Below are 19,453 nucleotides of genomic sequence, written 5' to 3'. Positions count from 1 at the left end.
AAGGGTTTTCAGATCCCAGACCTGACCTGCTGTCTGAAAAGACAGTGTCAGCTCTGAATATGTTTTCGTATTTACTCTGGACTTACTGGCACTAACATTAAAGGCAACCAGGACCTATTCCAGCAGAGTGTGGTGGTTAGCAGGACTGCACCCTCATGGGACTCCAGTCCACTCAAGCGTGCACACTCACACTGGAGCGGAGAGGAGCCCCACGCAGCCGCGGGCAGAGCAAGACTCCACACAGACGGTAGCATCAAACCCAGGACTTGAGAGATGTGGAGCAGTAGCAGCATTAGGTCCTTCTCTCTCGATCAACATTGAGAAGGACATTGAAATTGCAGGACGCCCGTTTTTTTGCCAAAAGCCTCTCGAACGCTGACCCGAGTGCCTCAGCATTCCTGCAGGGCCATTCTTCTCACCCACTGACAGGTGCAGCTCTGCGGAAGCTTAAATAATACTTCTGAAAAGCGCGCTCTATAATTAATGGAGCATCCTCGATCCAGTTCCCTGTTGCTAGGCTGCAGGGACAAACCATGAGCCAGGTGTTCTATTTCCTGTTCCTCAGCCCCCACAAATTCACATCCCTGCTTATTCCAAAGGTAGGCAGGCAGGCAGATATCACAGCCAAGGAATTACAGAAGGGACAAACTAATCTGGGCATAACGCAAGCCTTAACATGGTTAATATCTGAGTCACAAAGGAAGAGCAGGTATAGAAGTTAAAGCTTGAAATGATGAAGCTTGAAATGATGCGTTGAACTTTTACACTTGGTAGTCTGAAAAGAAAACATTTTCATATTCATGTTCTTTCATTCACCAGAGAAATCTGTAATGCAACTTTTACAGGCATTCTGCAGATTTTATTAAGGTATAAAGATGCTTGCCAGAGAACGTTATTCTACAACCATTAGCAGGTTTTGTAAAACAGTATATAGTTGACCTTTTTCTCTTACGATCCTGAATGTATTTCATTCACACAGCTGGAGAAAGGTATCGTACTGAGAGTACCACACCACACTGGCTGTGCGGCTTTGTAGTTTTATGGTGATGCTCACCCGCACAGTGCTCAGGTAACCCAGCAAAAGCAATGCGGCAGAACAAAGGCATCTTGCACACAAAAGTGCAGAGACACTTTGATACTGATGAGTGCGTATAAGTTGCACCTTTGTACTGCAAATAAGGACAAATCACAGTGGGAGCTTTCAAAATGGTTCACTTTCATGTGATGGGAAAGTAGAAAACAGAAAAAAAACTGATCAAAACAAAAGTGATGAAGATACTTTGTGCTGAACTAGAGTCTGTTCTCCCTTTCCTACCAGCTAACTCGGTATCGATGGTATTTTAACATTTGCTGGGGATTTGTTTTTTTCTTTTATACACATAAGCACAGGACAGGTTTTAGTTTTTAGTGTCTGTATGAAACTGTTGTATTTTAGTCATGTTGATTTTATACCACACAGTGCAATATTCACTGCTATAGACTAATAGGAATCTGCCCAGTGCCAAGTCATTAATATGCTTTGTGGTGAAGACCAAAAAAAGACCGGGCATGTTTCACTTTCCCGTGTTTCTCTCTTTCCGGGAGAGAAGCCTTAGCAGATTGTTCCAATGGAGGGGGGTGATACACAGTCCAGGCAATGACTGCAGTTTTACAGTGAAGTGTTTCCCTCCCCCTCCTCCAAGCCTAGCAGTGGAAACACCCGGGCAAAGAAGACACCCCAGTCTTTTTCTTAAGAAGATGTAAATAGGTTTATTCTCTTAGCCGACATTCACAACATTAACTGCATGTAGTTCTTATACGTCAGAGGCTATTTCATATGGTTCCATAAGTTTCTATTTTTATAGACTGTACATCTTTAAAATAAATAATTCACTCTTAAGTCACTTGGTGTTCAGCGTTTGTGCCTTTCCCGTTGGCTGTGTATAAGCGCTACACATCCTGCCCGGCGACTGTCGTGAGGCTCACATCTCGGTCTCAGCCAGCAGGCTGTCCCCCAGGCCCGACGTCACCAGGACCATCTGGGAGCTGGAGTCTGCAGGGGCGACAGGGGAGAGCAGTGAGCCGCCTGTTCTCTGTCGCAGCTTCACAGCTTTTGGAGTTGTTACCTTTCTCATTAAAGACAAAGTATAACAAGTCACGAGGGGAGGTAAGAGGAACAATACTGCATATTTTCCAGTTTAAATAATTACAGCCGGATAGTTCAGGTGGGGAGCTGCGTCAGCATGCATAGGCTGCAGAGGAACAAGTGATGGGTTTATTCCCTGCTGAAAAGAGAAGGAAAGAAACCCAACGCTTCGGCCTTAAGAAGGCTCCACGGCTGAAAGGTTGTGTTTCTTTTCTTCTTATCTGCATGGAATAAACCTGTACTTGTTCCATTACACCAGTATGCCCCACACCTGTGATGTTTTACTTGCTTGAGTGTTGTCCTAAGACAAAGGCAATATGCCTGGCTCGTGTGCCTCTGCAGCCAGGCTAGCTCTGGCCCACCCTTACTGCCTGGTGAGAGCCAGGTGGTCTTCTCCCTGGCTGGCCCCCCGGTGCCCCGCGCCGCCCCCTCGTCGTCCTCCTCCCCCTCCGACAGCAGGTCAGAGATCTGCTGCTGCAGCTCGGCGCTGATGTCGTTCTCGGCCAGCACCAGCATGCGCAGGCACGTCGGGTAGTTCTCCACCATGTCCAGGAAGATCTGTGGGAGAGAGGGTGTCTCGTCAGCGGGGGGCTCTCGGACCCCTCTATCCCCGCGGTCCGGACCACGCTGGCTCCAGAACGGCCTCTCGTCTGAGCGTGACATTCTCAGACAGCAGCTCATCACGGTACATTCTGTCACGAGCGTGTATCACACGTTTCTTTGCCACATGTGCCCTTTTCATTCCGTCCTGTCTTTGTTCTCTTCTCGGTCAGCCAGGGCTGTGCTTCGATTATAAAAAGCCCTGGAAAAGGACTTTGTTTGAGAGCAGAGCAGACTGTTGGATTGGCTGTTTGAATAAGTGCCTTCTCATGTCCGTTGGGGAGCTGGGGGGTGAGAGGCTATCTCTCACTGGTAGCACGCAGGCCTTGCTGGGCACAAGAGCTCGCAGTGTTATCGGCGAGAGGAGCGCTGCACCTCCAGGTGGAGCTCACTCTCCTGGAAGTCCCTGTGTGGCTGACAGGTGTGTCTGGTGACAGGAGTTCAGCCTGGGGCTCTCCAGATGCGAGAGGTGTCAGAGCCCTTATTTTAAGAAAAAAACTGTCTCTCTGACCTGTGGCTTATATCCATCCACATTCCTTTACAAGTGCACATGGACAGGAAAGGTCATCCTGAGCCAGAGTGTAACCCAGCACCGGTGACCTCTATCCCTCATTCACCAATCTTCCCCAGAATACCCTCGAGAGGGCTAGCTAGCTCCGGCAAGCTGAGACACAAAAGCCCCTCAGCCTGGAGAGACCCCATGCCTGTGCTGAACACTAACAACAGCGCGCTGTCAAAAAGTGTTCACGAACTCGTGCCTGGTTCCTTCAGCTTTTGTCCTCTGGAAGATCAAAAGCTGCTTTTTATCATTCTCAGAAATTTAACACACAGGGAGGTGAAACCACATGACAGCTCAACAGACCCCCCTGGAATATTTCTGCTGGCAGGTCACGGGACCTTTAGAGCGTTGCTTTGTAAAGGCCGGCAGACAGTCAAGGACTTCCTGACCGCGTTACAGAAGCGCATCTTTTCCACCATTGACATTCAGGCTCACCTGCCACTGCTACAAAGAGAAACGGCCGTGATTCCCTATAGACACACTGGGCTGAGATCAAAGAGACAGCGGAGGTTTTCCAGCTGAAGGGGTTGTTTGATATGGAATTTTCAACCTTGTACTAATTTCAGGCCCTGAAGGTTCTACCTCATTTGTGTACACATGAAAGACCTCATACACTCAGCTGTGGGAACTATTTTGACACTGAGATATCTGCTCACTGTCCAGCTCTACAGCGCTAAAACACTGCTGCTGAAAAACCGCACTCTTGAGGCACAAGCACACAGCTCCACCTAGTGGCAGCTGTACGGTATGTCTACGTGCTCTAAGTGCTGTATTCCCCCTTTATGGTTCTCAGACATAAAGCCTGAAAGACATCTTTATGAGCGTGTTTATTTAATATTGTAATTGCTAATTATTCAGAATATGTTCCTAATCAATCTGGAATCATCAATTGGGATTTTATGTCTTGGCTCACAGCAATAATCCTAAGAACAAGAACTCCCAAGCATTTTTGGTTACACAGAGAGTTGTGGGGGTCTGAAACAAGTTATGAGGCCATGTTGTTGGATCCAATACCCTGGCTTCTTTCAAGAAACAACTGGATGAGTCCCTCATATCGCCCAGCTGTTAGTAACCAAAGGAGGTAGATGGGCCAATTGGTCTCCTTTCTCATCTTGAGACCATAGTATCCACATGAGGAGAAAGAGGAGATACACCCCCCCTTTCATACTATTCATCTTTTTCACTTTGTTAAGATCTGCACTGATGTTCAGAGCCAGCTGGAGGAGTGCTGCATCCCCCCGGCCCCATCTCCAGCAGCCCTGAGCCAGCTGTGTGCTGCTGCCTGAGCACTCCAGTCACAGCTGTGTGCTGCTGCTTGAGCACTCCCAGTCACAGTCGCTGGTGATGTTAGTCAGTTGTGTGCTGCTGCTTGTGCACTCCCAGTCACAGTGGGCTGGTGACACAACCCAGGATCGAACTCATGATGTCTAGATCACAGAACTCAGCCTGTGCACTAGAGATCCACTTCAGAGATCACATTTTCCACCCATACTGCTCAAATCCACAAAGCGACCCACTGAACGAGTACATCTGTGGAGCCATCATACAGTATGAGAACAGGGGAGGGGTCACTTCATCACACGGACATTGTGGCTTTCACTGCCGCTGTCACTGGGCTTAGCGAGGACGGGGTTCTGACCTGTGCGGACTGGTTGGTGAGGCCTGTTCCCTCTAGATCCAGTACCTCCAGAGTCCGGCTCGAAGCCACGGCGACTGCCAGCATCCCAGCGATCTGGTCACCTGGAAACCAGCAAGCAAAGTCTAAACTCGGAGAAGCTGCCCTGGGCAAACTGAAACAATGTCAGGCTTTCGTTTTCGACCTAAGTGCAAGGTGGCTCTTTATGATCTGTGCAACTAGCTAGGCCTGTAAGGCAAGATAGCTGACCACTGAGAAACATTATAGGCATTTTCTATTGCTGCAGCCCTTGACAGCTCTACTTTAAAACTGAGTTTGTTGGGATAACAGGATTGTTGTGTTAAAAAAAAAGTACAAACCCTGTCACTTTGGTATCTACCTTGCTGTTTCACATAGCATTGTTGATGGACAAAATCTCTGTTATTAAGAAGCAGCGTTAGGCTTTGATCCGACAGAACTCTGTTGTCATGGAGACAGAGTGTGAGGGCTTCCTCAGCCATTGCAATTAAACACTGGAGCCTCGGGAGACCTCTGAGCGACAAGGCGCAGAAAATACTCTTATCTGTCTTGGTCAAACTACGCGCCAGCACCATCAATCTTCAGAAAACCTTTCTGCCTGCAGGTCTTTTATTTTGTCTAAAAAGAAATCCTTTCATGCTGACCAAAGTATAATTCGAGAGCTGTTTGCGAAAAAGCAAGAAGCACTTGTCATGAGGAGCCCAGCACAAATGCCGGCTTTGGAATGTCGGTGTGGCGTGAATGTCAGAGAAGACTGCTGTCGTCTGGTAATGGAGGCGAAGACTCTCCATGGCTTGGAATTTTATAACCTGATGCTAAATCTGTCCTGTTTTGGGGTGGCGAATTGTGACAGTAAGGACAGATGCTCTCTGTCTTGAAATGTCCTGTGTCATCAGCAGTCTCATAGACTCTTTAGGCCAGAGTCAACAGTGCACTGCCAATACGATGCACTGGGAGCTTTCAGCATGACCCCGTTATCCATCCATTTTCATCCACTGTGCAAGTCAGGCTCCTGGGGGAGCCGGAGTCTATCCTGGTAAATGGGTGAAAAGTGGGGTGTCGCCTGTCCATCTCAGGCACACACACACACCAGGGCCAGTTTTCACCTACCAGCATGTCTTTGGAGTCTGAGAGGAAACCAGAGCGCTGAGAGTACTGTCATACCCATGTAATCACAAGATAGACGTACAAGCTCCACACAGACAGCACCTCAGGCTTGGATTTGAACCCAGGGCCTCAGAGCTGTGAGGCAGCAATGCCAGCCACTGCACCACTGTGCTGCCCATGATCCTTTTACCAATGCTATTTTACTAACAGATGACAGAGGGGTTTGAGCACAGTACCCAGGCTGCAGACAGAACTCCTCTGTCTTCTCCACCCTCATTAACTGGATGATAAAGGGCTACTTCAGCTGTCCGGCCTCTCCAGAGCTCATTCGCTCTCGTCACTCAGCCTGGTGGCCTCTTTAAGACCTTCCTCTCTGGTCCATGAGGGGGTTCAAGAAGAATGTCAAGGGCTCTGCTTGAGGACAGCACCTGTCAGTGCATCATTTGTGCCGAGTCTGAAACACACACTGAAATCAACCAGAGAGAGGACAGCTCCGCAGAAAGCTTCACCAGAGGACAGCAAATCCTAACAACAGATGTGAAATCTGACCAGTGTGGATGTGAGACCTGATGAAAAGTGGGAAGCAGGTTCGGGCTCTATGAAGACTGATGAAGCTGTAAAAGCTCTAGGCTTTCCAGGCAGACGCTGTTTAGGTCATAGCAAAGGAGGATTCACGGCAGCCATATCCAAACACAAAAGAGTTGATCTGAAACCAAAAAAAAACCTCCCGTCTTTTCTCCACAGTCTGCTGTTCGTGTGTCCCAGCAGAGCCGCGGACCGGGCCCTTACCCAGGGGGTTGTAGTCCAGATTGAGGACGCGCAGCTGGGAGCTGTGAGCCACGGCGATGGCCAGGCGCGCCCAGCCCTTGGAGGTGATGGCGGGGTTGGCGCTGAGGGTCAGCTCCTTCAGGCCTGCGGGCAGACGGGCACTGTCACTTCCCCTGCGGTTTACTGCAGAGGTGTTTCTGGAAACGCCTTCCTTTTGTATATGGTTGTGGAAAGATTTTCACACCTAAAGTCAATTAGGGTTAGAACTATCTAATACTCATGGCTGCGGTTCAGGACATGGTTAGTGTTAAGTGTGCTATAAGAACAGAGTTAGGATTAGGGTTAGAATTGTTGTTGGAGTTTTGTCTAGTGTTTAGATTATGCTTAGGGTCAGAGTTAGGCCTAAGATCCTAATGCTTAAATTATCCTTAATATTCACGTAATCATAATCTTAACATTAACCATGACCCTAAACCTAATCTTACTGGTAAGCCTTTTCCTAGCCCTAACCCTGTATGGGTCTGTGTCTCCAGAATAAAAGGAGAGAGTGGATTTGCTACGACATCTCCACTTACATCAGTTCTGTTGACCTCTAGTTCTGCTTCTACTGTTTAGAATAAGAGTGCTCCAATTTAAAATAATTATGTATTTCAATTTGATGTGATCTTTTTAGACAGGTTATGCTAGAATATATGCTGGAATATACAGACCTGAAAACACTTCACAAATGTAATTAACCTGAGACTCCACTGAAATGGACTAGGCTGCAGGTGCCTACCATCAGTCCTCAATGCCTAAACAAACTCTGCCGCACAGTGCAGGTCCCGACAGAGCCTGCCGCTTAATGTGTCGCTCCTGCACTCGTTGCCTTTTGAGGATCTTGTTTCACAAAGTCGGCATCTTTGCCGAATTCCTCAATTTATGTTGCTGTTTGTCACAATCCTGCCACACATTACGTGATTACCAGGCTGATGCACATGAGCGGATGACACATGAGCTAATGCATCTTTCCTCTTCCATGCATCAGCTTGCGTCTCTGAACCGTTCTTGCGTGTGTGCCCTGCAGTGGCCTGACGTTCTTATTTCTCTGCAGATTTTCTGATTAGCTGTTAGGAAGTTACTGGGCTAGAGACTGGGGGCAGCTGCTGCGAGCTCAGGAGATAGCCACTGACCTACAGTCCGCCATGCTCAGACGAGGCACACAATCCCGAGCCGACACTCCCCACTGCCATAGAATAACAAGGGATGACAACACTGTAGCTTCAGCCCATAGCAATGGTCATCACATCCATTGGACAGAGCGAAGTGATCAAGGCAGGCCATGTTAGCAGAGCAGCTTTGCTTACCTGATTTGGCTCCGTCCGGAGGCAGCATGCCACAGATGATCTGCACCCCCTCGTCCCCGAGCATGCAGTCGCCCAGGTCCAGCGACACCAGCGAGGGGTGTGTGGACAGAGCAGTATTGAGAGCCGCCAGCCCGGCATCCATCAGCGGGCTCCCGTGGAGACTGCAGAGGAGAGACAGGAGGGCTGATCGAGGGAAGGGACGCCCCACCACACCCTTGTCTCCGGGGATTCGCCCCAGCTTAACTGGATCGGGGGTTTGGCGACCCTCCCCATCGGGAAACAGCAGTTGTGAATCAGGTGGGATCGCTGCAACCCCTACACTTGTGCCCACACAGAAGGAACAGGCTGTGCTCAGGAAAGCCTGCTGCTGGCCACCGGCCATTGGACACGCTGTGAGCCACTGACAGCACGGCCAGCACCAGGGGCCACGGCTACCTGCCTCAAGGCCACTCATCCAGCGGCACCTGGCCAACTGCAGGACACCACATGGGAAACCCTAGTTTCCCGTGAAACTCTGACCACTGTCTGTAGGTTGAAGTGCAGCATGCTTTATCAAGGCCTGTAAGGTGTCCGCGCCAGGGGAGGCCCACTAGACACGGATTTGTGCCGCCTGTGTCCCCTACGGGCTCGATTTAGTGCAGGAGGTCCTTCCCACTCAGGAAGTGGGGAGAGTGAGAGCCACAGACCGGCAGAAAGCTCTGTTTGGGAAGGGATGAGCTCCGCTTCGTGAGATCTTTGCCCCATTGCCAGACATTGTGTGAAATGACACTCCTGATCCACAGCTCTTGACCTTGGAGTGCAAGGGTCACTACAGCCTGATCACACCGTGGTAAAGGTCGCCTCTCGCACTGTACCCATCTGACACTACTTCCGTACCTCTGAGCCCACCTGCTGCTGCTCAACAGTGTCCCCCCGTCCCCCCCAGTGGGCTGTGGGAGTCTGGGAGAAGATACCAAAACCGCCTCACGGAAAGGGTTCCATTACTGTAGATATTAACAACCAAACAAGTGAGAGCGGACCTTACTTACTGCGATTTGCCCGACACTTGTAAGATTTAGTGCTGAGATTTGCACAGTAACAGTATAGAAAGATATTCTGATTTTAGGGGCAGAGAGGTAAAACCGACTGAGCTGACAGTAAGAAATCTCCTAATTGTACCGGAGAAAAAGATCAATGATCAGCGATTTCTAGAGACAAAAAAAACTCTGAATTAGTCCCAGGTTGCAGCATCTGACGTGCAGTACTTGCTTGTGTATGAAAGACTGGTGTAGTGTGAATAATCAGTAAACAGAAATCTATTTCTGCATGCTCGCCTTTTTAACTTTGATTGCATGTACTTAAGATGCAGACCAGCAGCAACTGCAGACCCTGGTTTGCATGACGTGCAGTTAAAGAGCTCAATATGGGATCGGTGTGGCAACATGCAGTGGACTCACTCCGTGAGACGTTTAAGCAAACGCCAGGCGATCGCGCCGGCGGTACTCACAACAGAGCCTGGATGGACCTGTTGGCCTGCAGCGCTTCGGCCAGCTGCTTGACCCGGCCGATGCTGGAGACCACGCCGAGGTTGAGGTTGAGCTGAGCCACGGAGTGGCAGTCGGTCAGGCCGCGGCACACCCGGCCGAAGTCGCGGTCGGACAGCTGGCAGCCCCTGACCGACAGCAGCCGCACGCTGTTCTCCTTCAGGCTGTCGCAAATGTCTTTGATCTCGGCTCCCGAGAGGGCTTCTCCCGTGATCTGAATAGAGCCCGGCAGCATGTCGGGACCGGCGCCGGGGCCCGGAAGATAGCGTTGCAACCCACAGCCGGGCGCAGAAACCTTATTGCATGGCTTTTTATCTTCGGATGCAAGAGAGGGCTAAAGCTGACCGGTTGCCTTGTAAGTTTGACGAGCCTCCACACGCCCCGGTTTAGCGCAGCCAGGCAAACGGCATGGTCTGTGCGATTCGACTGCCTAATTTATACCACGAACACCGGCCGGTGGGAGACGCGACTTCGGGCATTCGGGCTGCGGTTTAATTCATCGTCAATGCCAGGTCACATCGTTTCCCGCAACCGGGACGCGGGTGATCCCCTGCTGCAGTGAACCGGGTTTGGACGCGGTTCCCGACAGCCGGCGTCTTCGGGCGGCCCGCGGTGAATTCAGCCGTGTATCACTTCCCTTGATGAATTATGCATGCGACCTAGCTTACGGCGGCGTTTAGCTATGCTAAATAATGAGGTGTCCGCCTCCCAGAGTCTCCACTTCGGGTTCGCATGTAAATATCCCCGCTGGGAGACGGGCGCCCCGTCATGCCGGAGCTGGTGCCTCAAGAAGACGGAGGTTTGTTTGCAGGCGCTGCGGGTGTCGGTTACTATGGACACGGTGCCGTCAGTGTCCCCTCGTCTTCAAACATGGCAAAAAAAAAACACGTAAGAACCTCCCCGATCTTTCACGTACAGTTTATCGCAGGCAGGCCGTTTCCACGGGCATTATTAAAGTGCACGAATTACCCGTGCCCGTACACCACAGACGCTGCCTTCCCTCGCCGGACTGCCTGCGATGTTGCGCTACCTAGCAGAAACGCAGGTCTGTGCGTGTGTGTCCTGGGGAGAGAGACGAGCCGGAGCAATAGATGTAACAAGTGCACCGGGTGACAAGTGGCTGCATCTTATTTTACCGCGATCAGGTGTGATTAGTAAGGTCTGGTTTTAACTTCTGCCTTAAGTAGTTTAACGCCTGTTAAGTAGGCTGCAGTAAGTTACAGCTTCCACCCTGCAAATTCTAGAGCACATAAAGCATAAATCTTAAAAGGGTTGAAAACATAAAAAAGAGACATTTTAAGATTTGCATTTGCATTTAAAAACATGTTGATAATCTTCATATAGCGGCCTATTTTACAAACTGCAGTACTACTTTTAAACAGAATTCCTTGTAGCCCACAAACCTTTCCATGCTGGCCTGGGTTCATCGTCCCACAGCACAATAACAGCATTAAATATGAATCCTACCTGAAGGCTAAATGTCTCCCAGTGCAGCTTCAATAAAAAGCCAGATAGGGTAATTTGAGAGAATGTCTCTGCACAGTAAGTGGATTTGGTTGCAGATTTATTTGATGCCTCTTGTGTCTGCTGGTAAGGTGAGCCCTGTGCCCTATGTCATTCCTCTTTTGTTAAGTATGCCACACCAACCAGGTACGGTTCCCATCGCTGTGCCACCTCACACCCACCAGAGAGCTAGGTAGAGGCCTCCTGAACTGAACTCCATTGTAGTCTGAGTGTTAGTGAAATAGAATTTAGGATTTTTCTTTGAAATGCATTTTATTTTTGCTTTTTTGCAAAATACCAATGCATTTAGTTGATTAAACCATTCTGTCTATGGTTTAAACCTTCTTGATTTGATCTTTGTAGAAGTCTATGCTAAATAAAACTGCAACAACATACAAGATTCTTATACTTTATTTTATGTACAGTACATACATTATACTATATATACACAATAGGAAAAAAGAAGAACATTACTTTTACATTAAGTTCCCACCCCCATCTAACTAAACTATTAAATTAACGCCCAGTTCTACTATAAACAACAGATAAATTGCTTGGGTCTAAATATACATCAAATGTTTTGACATTAGTCAGACTGCTCTTGATTTTGCATTTTAACAGCCCCGAGTACAAAAAACTAAAAACCTGTCAATTTCTTCTGCCACTGCCTTTCTGCAGTATGCTGCAGTCATGTTTTTCAAATTCTACCCTCCTCCGTATTTCACTTCTTTGTAACAGTTTTCAGACAGCATCTCTAATACACTTTTTTTTCCCCTGCACAGATTTCATGTCATTTGCAACATCCCCAATTAAACTTAATGTAACAAACCCGTGCTTGGAAAAAAGGAAGAAAAAATAAATGGTTAAAAAAACACCTGAAACAAGAAATGCTGCACGAACCAGAAGACATCTAGGCTAAAAAAAGTGTTTTTCAGAAATCTGTGATTCTCTTACGCAGAACTCTGTAAGATCTGGGCTTTGTGGCCTTACTTCTGCTCTGCTCTTTCAATACACATCACCATGTGACGGTGCTCATGAAATACTTGCTAATAAAAAGTTACTCATTTCTACCCCTGTTCTGCTAATAAGGATATTGTTGATGTTTACGGTTCACATCCGACGTTGAACGGTCTGCTGTTCTTCCTCCCAGAATTCCTGACTGAACTAATGCGACTGCAGAGTGGCTCCGATGCTCTTCACTGTGGCGTTCACCAGTGTGGCCGACATGGCAGGCAGGTCTCGAGCCACTCTCTGAATGGGCGGCACATTGGGACCTTCCAGGGTGTCCAGAATTCCTACAGACATAAAGCAAAGCCTCTGTAGGTCACGGCTTCCTGTCTGGGAATAAGGCACCTCTACCGAGACAGGCTTGCCTCCACTGGAACACAGCAAACTAGCTCAATCGCCGGTTTCCAGTCTGGCAGGGAACAGAACAGCCATACCTTCGACAATCTTGTGATAGGTGAAGTGGAGGTACAGCAGGAAGAGCATGTGCAGGGCTGCGAGGGTCCCGCACAGCAGGAGACGAGGGGTCTGGCCCACGGTGCGGGAAATGAGAGCCGCGACCTGAATTAGGACACAGAGAGGAAGAGGGACGCGCTCACTGGAGACTGACCTGCTACAACACTGACGGTGCACGCAGCTAGTGACGGGGTTCTGAATGGCCTCTTAGTTTTAAAAAGACGTACGCCTGTGCACCGATGTCCGTTTTCAAATCTAACTTTCGGTGTTGGCAACCAAATCGCTTCTGAAATCACCCGACTTAAAAAAGTGCGTGGAGAAAGCTGTTGCGCAGGGTCAGCTACAGGTCATGTGCTCAGGGATGCGTGTTAACACAGCGGTTCCCAATCCCGATCCCAGAGGCCCACACACCTGCTGGGTTTCATGCCAGCTGAGCTCAGTTACCTAACTGAAACATTCACTGACTTAATAAACTGCTGGGTTGGAATATTTGCAAGTATGTTGTTTTTTTTTGACTCGAGAGTTTGGGATTTGATTTTAATTAAGAAATGCGATAGTTAAAAGGCTAAAATCTGAAAACAGTCACACAGTTCTAATTAACCCTGTTATTAAGTCAATCACACATTCAATGGAGTAACTGACAACTTGGCTGGGACAAAAACCAGCAGGTCTGTGGGGCTCCCGACCAGGACGGGGAACCCCTGTGTGAAAATGTTATCTTTTTTTCTGGCAAAAACTAAATTAAATACATCGTCATTTCTAAGATATGCCAAAATCTCCTATACTCCTAAGCATTTTTTTTTTTGCAAAATCATTTGTCCCTTGTGTTCCACAAAATCTTGCTCTCTTGCTCTATGAAATTACATTTTTATGCTTACCCCTCTTTACTAGAGGAAATTAAATAGTCAACCCACCATATTGTTAATGTTTAAGTAGTTGCACTTATCACCACAGATCGCATAGAAGACGGTTTGAAAATAAGAGTGTGTCTATAGTGTAAGCGACTAACTTTAGAATCAGCTACACAAATGATTCTGTTGCTTATACCCTAGCTGAGTAACTGAGCTGAGTACAGTATCTCAGCTGTGACAGTGGCTAACCAGGGTTAACACAAGTTCAGTTTCACTCTAAATTAGAGGTCACAGCAGATAATTGAATTATTCCTGTGCATTCTCTCATTTAAGCTCTATGTCCTCTACCATTTGCATCTGCTGGACTTCAACCCATACAGTTCCCTTCTCCCGTTTCTGTCAAAAATAACAAAAGATGTAATAGATTCCTCAAGAACTTATCCTCACCATCCGCAGCGTGGAGAGCCCCCCGATAACCAACCACAGAATGTAGAAGAGGGAGTGAAAATGGACATTGTAGGTGATGAAGAGAACAAGGCAGTGGCTAAAAAGCCCATAACCCTGTAAAACCAAAGAAGCAAAAAGCGATTTAACAAGAAGATCATTTAGTTGACATTCTTCAAAATGTTTCAGAATGGAAAACAAGTGGACTTGCTGATAACATGAAGAACACATACAGCACTAAGTACACCCCCCTGAATAAATTCAAAATTAATTAACTGTGTTAACTTTTAACAGTTAATTAACTTTTTGAGTAAATCCTGATACATAATGTGCAGAGCTGACAAGAACACAAGAATCCTGTAGTGTAGAGCTTTAAGGTTTGTGTCTGTGTCGGGGAGTACATACCAACAGTGATAACATCTGCAGCATGGTGATCTGAGCATTGGACAGGTAGGCCAGGAAATAGATGAAGGAAGCAACACCGAGCCAGTAGCCAAAACAGGTGCCAATGGCTGTGCCCATCAAGGTGCCCTCTCTCTGTCAGGTGGCAACAAGGTGTTTGTATGTTAAAAACAGACTAGTTGGCAGGGCTTTACTAATAAACAGAGCTACTTAACTCTTTCTGTCTCTTTGGATTAAAAAAAAGCAGAATCTGTTGAAATGATCACCATTACATTTAAGAGATATGCGTTTTAAATCTGGTCCTTCAGAGAAATCATTAAATACCAGTGATTACTGGCACTGCTGGAGTTCATACTCCACACTGAAACGACACTGAAAAAGATCCTCTGGGCTGCCATGAAACTATGTGCCTCTTTGATTTTTAGCATTTTTGCAATTCTGCAAGGTTTGGAAAGCTTACAATGACAGTTCCAGATGTCTTCATTCCATGCAGCAAAATCGCAACCAAAGTGAACACCAGCATCAAGGGCCCATACAGCTCCCCAGCAATTTTCTAGTTAGGAGAAAGATAAAGAAATCAAACCCTGCAGTTACAAATGTGCATTACTCTGAAAATATAGTACAGAACATGCAAAAAATGAACTCTCTGCTCTCATTGCCTTCTTTTTACCAGCAGGCCGACAGAACGACTGAGACGGTTGGTTATGAAGAGCCTTCCCCAGCTCTTGATAACACTGCAGCCTAAAGTCTCACTGCGAGATTAATAACCTGTCACCTCAGGTCCCGCCTGGAGATTAGAACTGTAACCAGCAGCCTTAACCTCACCACAAGGTTCTATTAATCACAGTCTCACTGAGAGACGGTGCGAACTCGGGAGTCTTACTGCATGACTGATGATGCCAGACGGCACACAACACACTAGACGAGTCTCCCCTTCAGACCCAGGCAGACAGCAGACACCCCGATGCCCTGCGGGGTTGCTGCTGAACCCAGCTCCCTTGCGGGGTGTTTTACTCAGTCAGGAGTCTCCCCGTAAGGCTGTTTCTCACTGTCCCCCTGACGGTGAGGGTCTAACTCAAACCACTGTAGACTCACTGAACCCTCATATAGGGAAAACCTGCTCCCAGCAGGTGCTGCCAATACCCCAATAAGGTTATGTGCGGACCTATTAGACATTTTCTGAGTATCTGGAGTGTCTTGACTTATCCTAATTCTGAAACTCCAGCTACTCGGTTACAACACATTAGCTCCTAGAATCCCATTTCCATATCCTTAATTGTCATTATTATTTCCAGAAACTATAAAGAAACAGCCATACTCAGTTTAGTCATGGTATCAGTTTCTACACTGAAAATGGACAGAAATCGGGGGCTAACTGCTACTTTGAATGCAAAAAAGAAAAATCCAAAACAGTTTATAATGGCCACAAATCTAGTTCAATCTTTGTCTCTTTATTTTTTGCCATTATTTACTGTACGCCATCCCGTTTTTGAGCAGAAAATGTAAAGAAACAACTGCGACACTTACGTTTCTTAATATTAGAGAACATTACTCTCTGTTAAAAAGTACAAAGTTTCGGGGAATCATAGCAGTGCCACTTACCTGTGGAAAGTTAATCATTCTTACAGGAATCAATGATTCTATCAACCTGGAAGACAGTAATGGAGTGAATAAGAAAACTAATTTCAAATACTTCAATGACAACGTTCTGCCAACAGAATTACCCTAGAGTGAAAAACAACTATTTGTCTTAGTAAAGATTACATTTACAGTAGAGTCTGGACATTCGCTAGGGTTTGGTACAGAAAACTGTCATGAATAGCCAAATTCGCTTATAACCAAATTCACTCCTATACTATTGCATAATATACTACAACATTTTGTATGTGGGGTTAAAAGACATAACAAATCCTTCCTTATAGGATATTTAAAGTACTAATGCATTGGTTTGAAGTTAATTAGAATAATATCGATCAACAAAAACAAACAACAACAGAGATCATAAACGTACATTAATCGGACAAAATAAACAACATGAATCCGGGCTGTGCTTGAGAAGAGCAGTAAACCTGTCAGTGAGCTTGTGTCTCCAGCCTGTCATTCCCCACACTGCTGACACAGACCCTGGAGTGTTTGTTACTGTAGAGAAACAGGACCACGCTGAGGCGCGGGTGCTGGGTAGGGGGTACGAGGGCAGGGGGCAGGGGGAGGCTCACGCACTAGCTAGATGCATCTCACAATCCTGGTCTGTTGTGCAGCTGGTTTGAGAGTTGTGCTTAACCTTCAGCTCAGTTTCATCCCGCTCTGCTCTTCTTCCATCCAAGACTTTGTCAGCCAGACCGAATCACGGAACAAGCAAATTCGTCAATGTTAAATTCGCAGAGGTCGCAACCCTACTGTACGTGTTTTTGTAGAGCCAGATCAGAAGGGAGAACTCCACTGCATTTCTAACACAGACAGAACGCTGTATCCTCACATTCCTTACCTGTTCCTGACTTGAACGGGCTCAACGTCAAAGTAGGGTCTGAGGATGTCGATGTTGGCATACAGGTTAAAAGCCTTCGAGGCCTGCCTCTTCCCTGCCTGCCACACCTAGGCGGAAAGGAAAACAACACATAAGCCTCTTCACGCCTCCAGCCCCTCACCTGGCTGCTCGGAGCCAAAGGTTCCTTCTTTCCCATTCTTTCAGTTCCTGTACAAATGTGGGAGCAATCCAAACAAATTCTAAAGGATTGCAATGTCAAAAGTAAACGAAAGAAATTAAGCTCCTTTTTAATTGGCCCAGTTTTCTGCGGGCGGGTAGATTAAATTCTACAGATCGCAATCAAAGCAGCTACAGAACAGAGGACTCATCAGCGGTCTGAACACAGGCGACAGACGAGAGGAGGCCATTTAGTCCGTCTAGCCATACTGTTAGTCGTGAATGAATCCAATGATCTTCATGATCTTGAAGCCCCAAAGCGCTGGCTTCAAGCACATGTCTGGGCAGCTTGTTCCACACTCCCCCCAACTCTTTGTGTAAAGAACTGGCCCCTGCTCTCGCTTTTAAGGGCGCTTTCATCTAACACCAAGCCCCGACAGCACTTGGAAACGTCTGTGCGAGGGGACATGTGGAAATGAATAAAGACGCGTGGCGCTGTGCTGCACGACGGCTGGTCTGCGCGTCAGGGCCCAGGATCTTGGCTCGGCCCCGGAGCCCCGTACTCGGCGGGCCCCACCCACTGACCTCGTCAGCCACCTGCCGGCCCAGCTGCCCCCGGAAGCCCTTCATGCCCAGGAACTCTCCGTCCTCGCCCTCCTCCGTGGCGGCCGCCTCCTCCGTCACCTCCTCCTCCTCCTTCATGCGCTGGTGCATCTCGCCCATGTCCTCGAAGCTGGAGCCCGACGTGTCGTCCATGTTCTCCATGTCGATCACGGCCGAGCCCCCGCCCTGCTGGCGCACCACGCACGGGGCAGGCTGGTCAACCCGGTCCCCGCAGATGACCGGGTCGGCCACGACAAAAACAGACATTTACAGCACCACAGAACTTTTACACCCATCACATAAAACACTGTTGTGAGGCAGCTCACTCTCAGCTCCTCGGGCTGTTCTGATTCTGCCAGGCGTGGGGATTCTGGGATTAGATTTGTTATTTTGAGAAGAATGTCCAACTAATCCCAGAGTATTTCTCTCAGTGCAGCAGAAAGTGCATCTTTGTCTCGGCTTCTTCCCACTGGCAGTGAAAGCACCACCTGTCCTCTCTGGACAGCCAGCGCTGCCTGTGTCCACTTTCTAGGGCCAGGCTGTGGTCACTGAGCCTGTCCTCTCTGGACAGCCAGGTCCGCCTGTATCCACTTTCTAGGGCCAGGCTGTGGTCACTGAGCCTGTCCTCTCTGGACAGCCAGGTCCGCCTGTATCCACTTTCTATGTCCAGGCTGTGGCCACTGAGCCTGTCCTCTCTGGACAGCCAGGTCTGCCTGTATCCACTTTCTATGTCCAGGCTGTGGCCTCTGAGCCTGTCCTCTCTGGACAGCCAGGTCTGCCTGTATCCACTTTCTATGTCCAGGCTGTGGCCACTGAGTCTGTACATGTGTACTCCTACAGCAATCCAATTTGTGTTGTGTTTCTCAATATCTTACCACATTACTGGGCGGAGCTACCCAGGAGCTACAGCAGACGTGCTGGAGCTGAAAATTGCAGGACATTTGGCATTTTATTGAGCTACCAGCACTTTCACCTAAAACTGGACTGTTCTCCAAATATCAAGCCATTCATGAAACTGTTCACAAAAGGCATCGATTAAAGCGAATACAAAAACTGAGTCCGTTTCAAAACAACCGAAACAACACCTATTATCCACAAGGCAGCAAATTCTAAACACACAACAATCTCAAGACACTGGTGAAAACGTCTCCACCTTGTGAAAACAAAAGGATAGGAAGACTTACAGGAATGTAGAAAACGTCAGCAAAAAACAACAACAACAACAACAACAACAACAACAACAACAAAAGCTGATGAAAGGGTAGTGGTGACTGGAATTTATTTTTAATCGTTTTGTTACGATATTCGGCGACGCTTTTTGTTCATCGCTGGTACAGACGATTGTTTTTTTTGTCTTAACTAACGCTGGCTGCGCTAGTAGAAAGAAGGAGCGGTGTTTTAACTAGAAGGGACGGTATTATCTCCGAAGTGTCAGGAGAGAGAGAGAGTCGCTCTTGTTTACCTGAATCAGGTTGTCATCGAAGCTGCCCCAAGCCTCGCTGTTGGTGCTCTTATTTCCTCCCGGCGCGGACATCTTCGGACACGCAGGACTGTCACTCTTGCGGGGACGGAGCCCTTATATGCTAAGACTGAATATGCTCGCACAAAGGCAGGAGAAAAGTCGCTCGGCGAGACCCCCAGCTCGGCGCCGCTGCTCGCTCTCGGCCACCAGGAAGCACACCCAGGCCTGGAGACGTGGAGCTCGCGGGACCTCTCGCGAGACGCGAACGTGACTTCAGCTCTTGTTTCGTGTGTGTGTGTTTGCACAGGAACAAGTGAAGGTTTATTCCCGGGCTGGAAAGAGAAGAAAAGAAACGCAACGTTTCGGATGTGGGGCCTTCTTCTCCTTGACGCCGGAAGAAGGCT

The 19,453-nt window shown here is 48.0% G+C and overlaps 2 protein-coding genes across 5 annotated transcripts; both read right to left on the bottom strand.

Moving 5' to 3' along the window:
- Positions 1 to 1,729: 1,729 nt before the first annotated feature.
- lrrc73 (leucine rich repeat containing 73) lies at positions 1,730 to 10,753 on the bottom strand. 3 transcript variants are annotated; one of them, XM_015362670.2, is made up of 6 exons: positions 9,646 to 10,751; positions 8,160 to 8,320; positions 6,835 to 6,957; positions 4,924 to 5,024; positions 2,488 to 2,683; positions 1,730 to 2,032 (listed from the first exon to the last, which is right to left on the bottom strand). In XM_015362670.2, the coding sequence occupies exons 1-6, from the start codon at positions 9,915 to 9,917 to the stop codon at positions 1,962 to 1,964; spliced, it is 924 nt and encodes a 307-aa protein (XP_015218156.1). In that variant the 5' UTR covers positions 9,918 to 10,751; the 3' UTR covers positions 1,730 to 1,961. The 3 variants fall into 3 exon arrangements, with proteins under 3 accessions (XP_015218156.1, XP_015218157.1, XP_015218158.1); XM_015362671.2 differs by having other exon boundaries at positions 2,494 to 2,683; positions 9,646 to 10,750; XM_015362672.2 differs by lacking the exon at positions 6,835 to 6,957 and having other exon boundaries at positions 9,646 to 10,753.
- An 825-nt stretch (positions 10,754 to 11,578) lies between these two features.
- Positions 11,579 to 19,308, bottom strand: yipf3 (Yip1 domain family, member 3). Of its 2 annotated transcripts, none has more exons than XM_015362937.2 (9): positions 19,050 to 19,308; positions 17,570 to 17,776; positions 16,829 to 16,935; positions 15,946 to 15,991; positions 14,804 to 14,896; positions 14,347 to 14,478; positions 13,945 to 14,058; positions 12,628 to 12,751; positions 11,579 to 12,480 (listed from the first exon to the last, which is right to left on the bottom strand). In XM_015362937.2, the coding sequence occupies exons 1-9, from the start codon at positions 19,119 to 19,121 to the stop codon at positions 12,350 to 12,352; spliced, it is 1,026 nt and encodes a 341-aa protein (XP_015218423.1). In that variant the 5' UTR covers positions 19,122 to 19,308; the 3' UTR covers positions 11,579 to 12,349. The 2 variants fall into 2 exon arrangements, with proteins under 2 accessions (XP_015218423.1, XP_006638734.1); XM_006638671.3 differs by having other exon boundaries at positions 17,570 to 17,773; positions 19,050 to 19,307.
- Between the last annotated feature and the right edge of the window lie 145 nt (positions 19,309 to 19,453).

This window comes from Lepisosteus oculatus, chromosome 17 (assembly GCF_040954835.1).
Source record: "Lepisosteus oculatus isolate fLepOcu1 chromosome 17, fLepOcu1.hap2, whole genome shotgun sequence".
NCBI lineage: Eukaryota > Metazoa > Chordata > Actinopteri > Semionotiformes > Lepisosteidae > Lepisosteus > Lepisosteus oculatus.
Note: the sequence above shows the minus strand (reverse complement) of the source record. Positions and strands in the feature narration are given on the sequence as shown.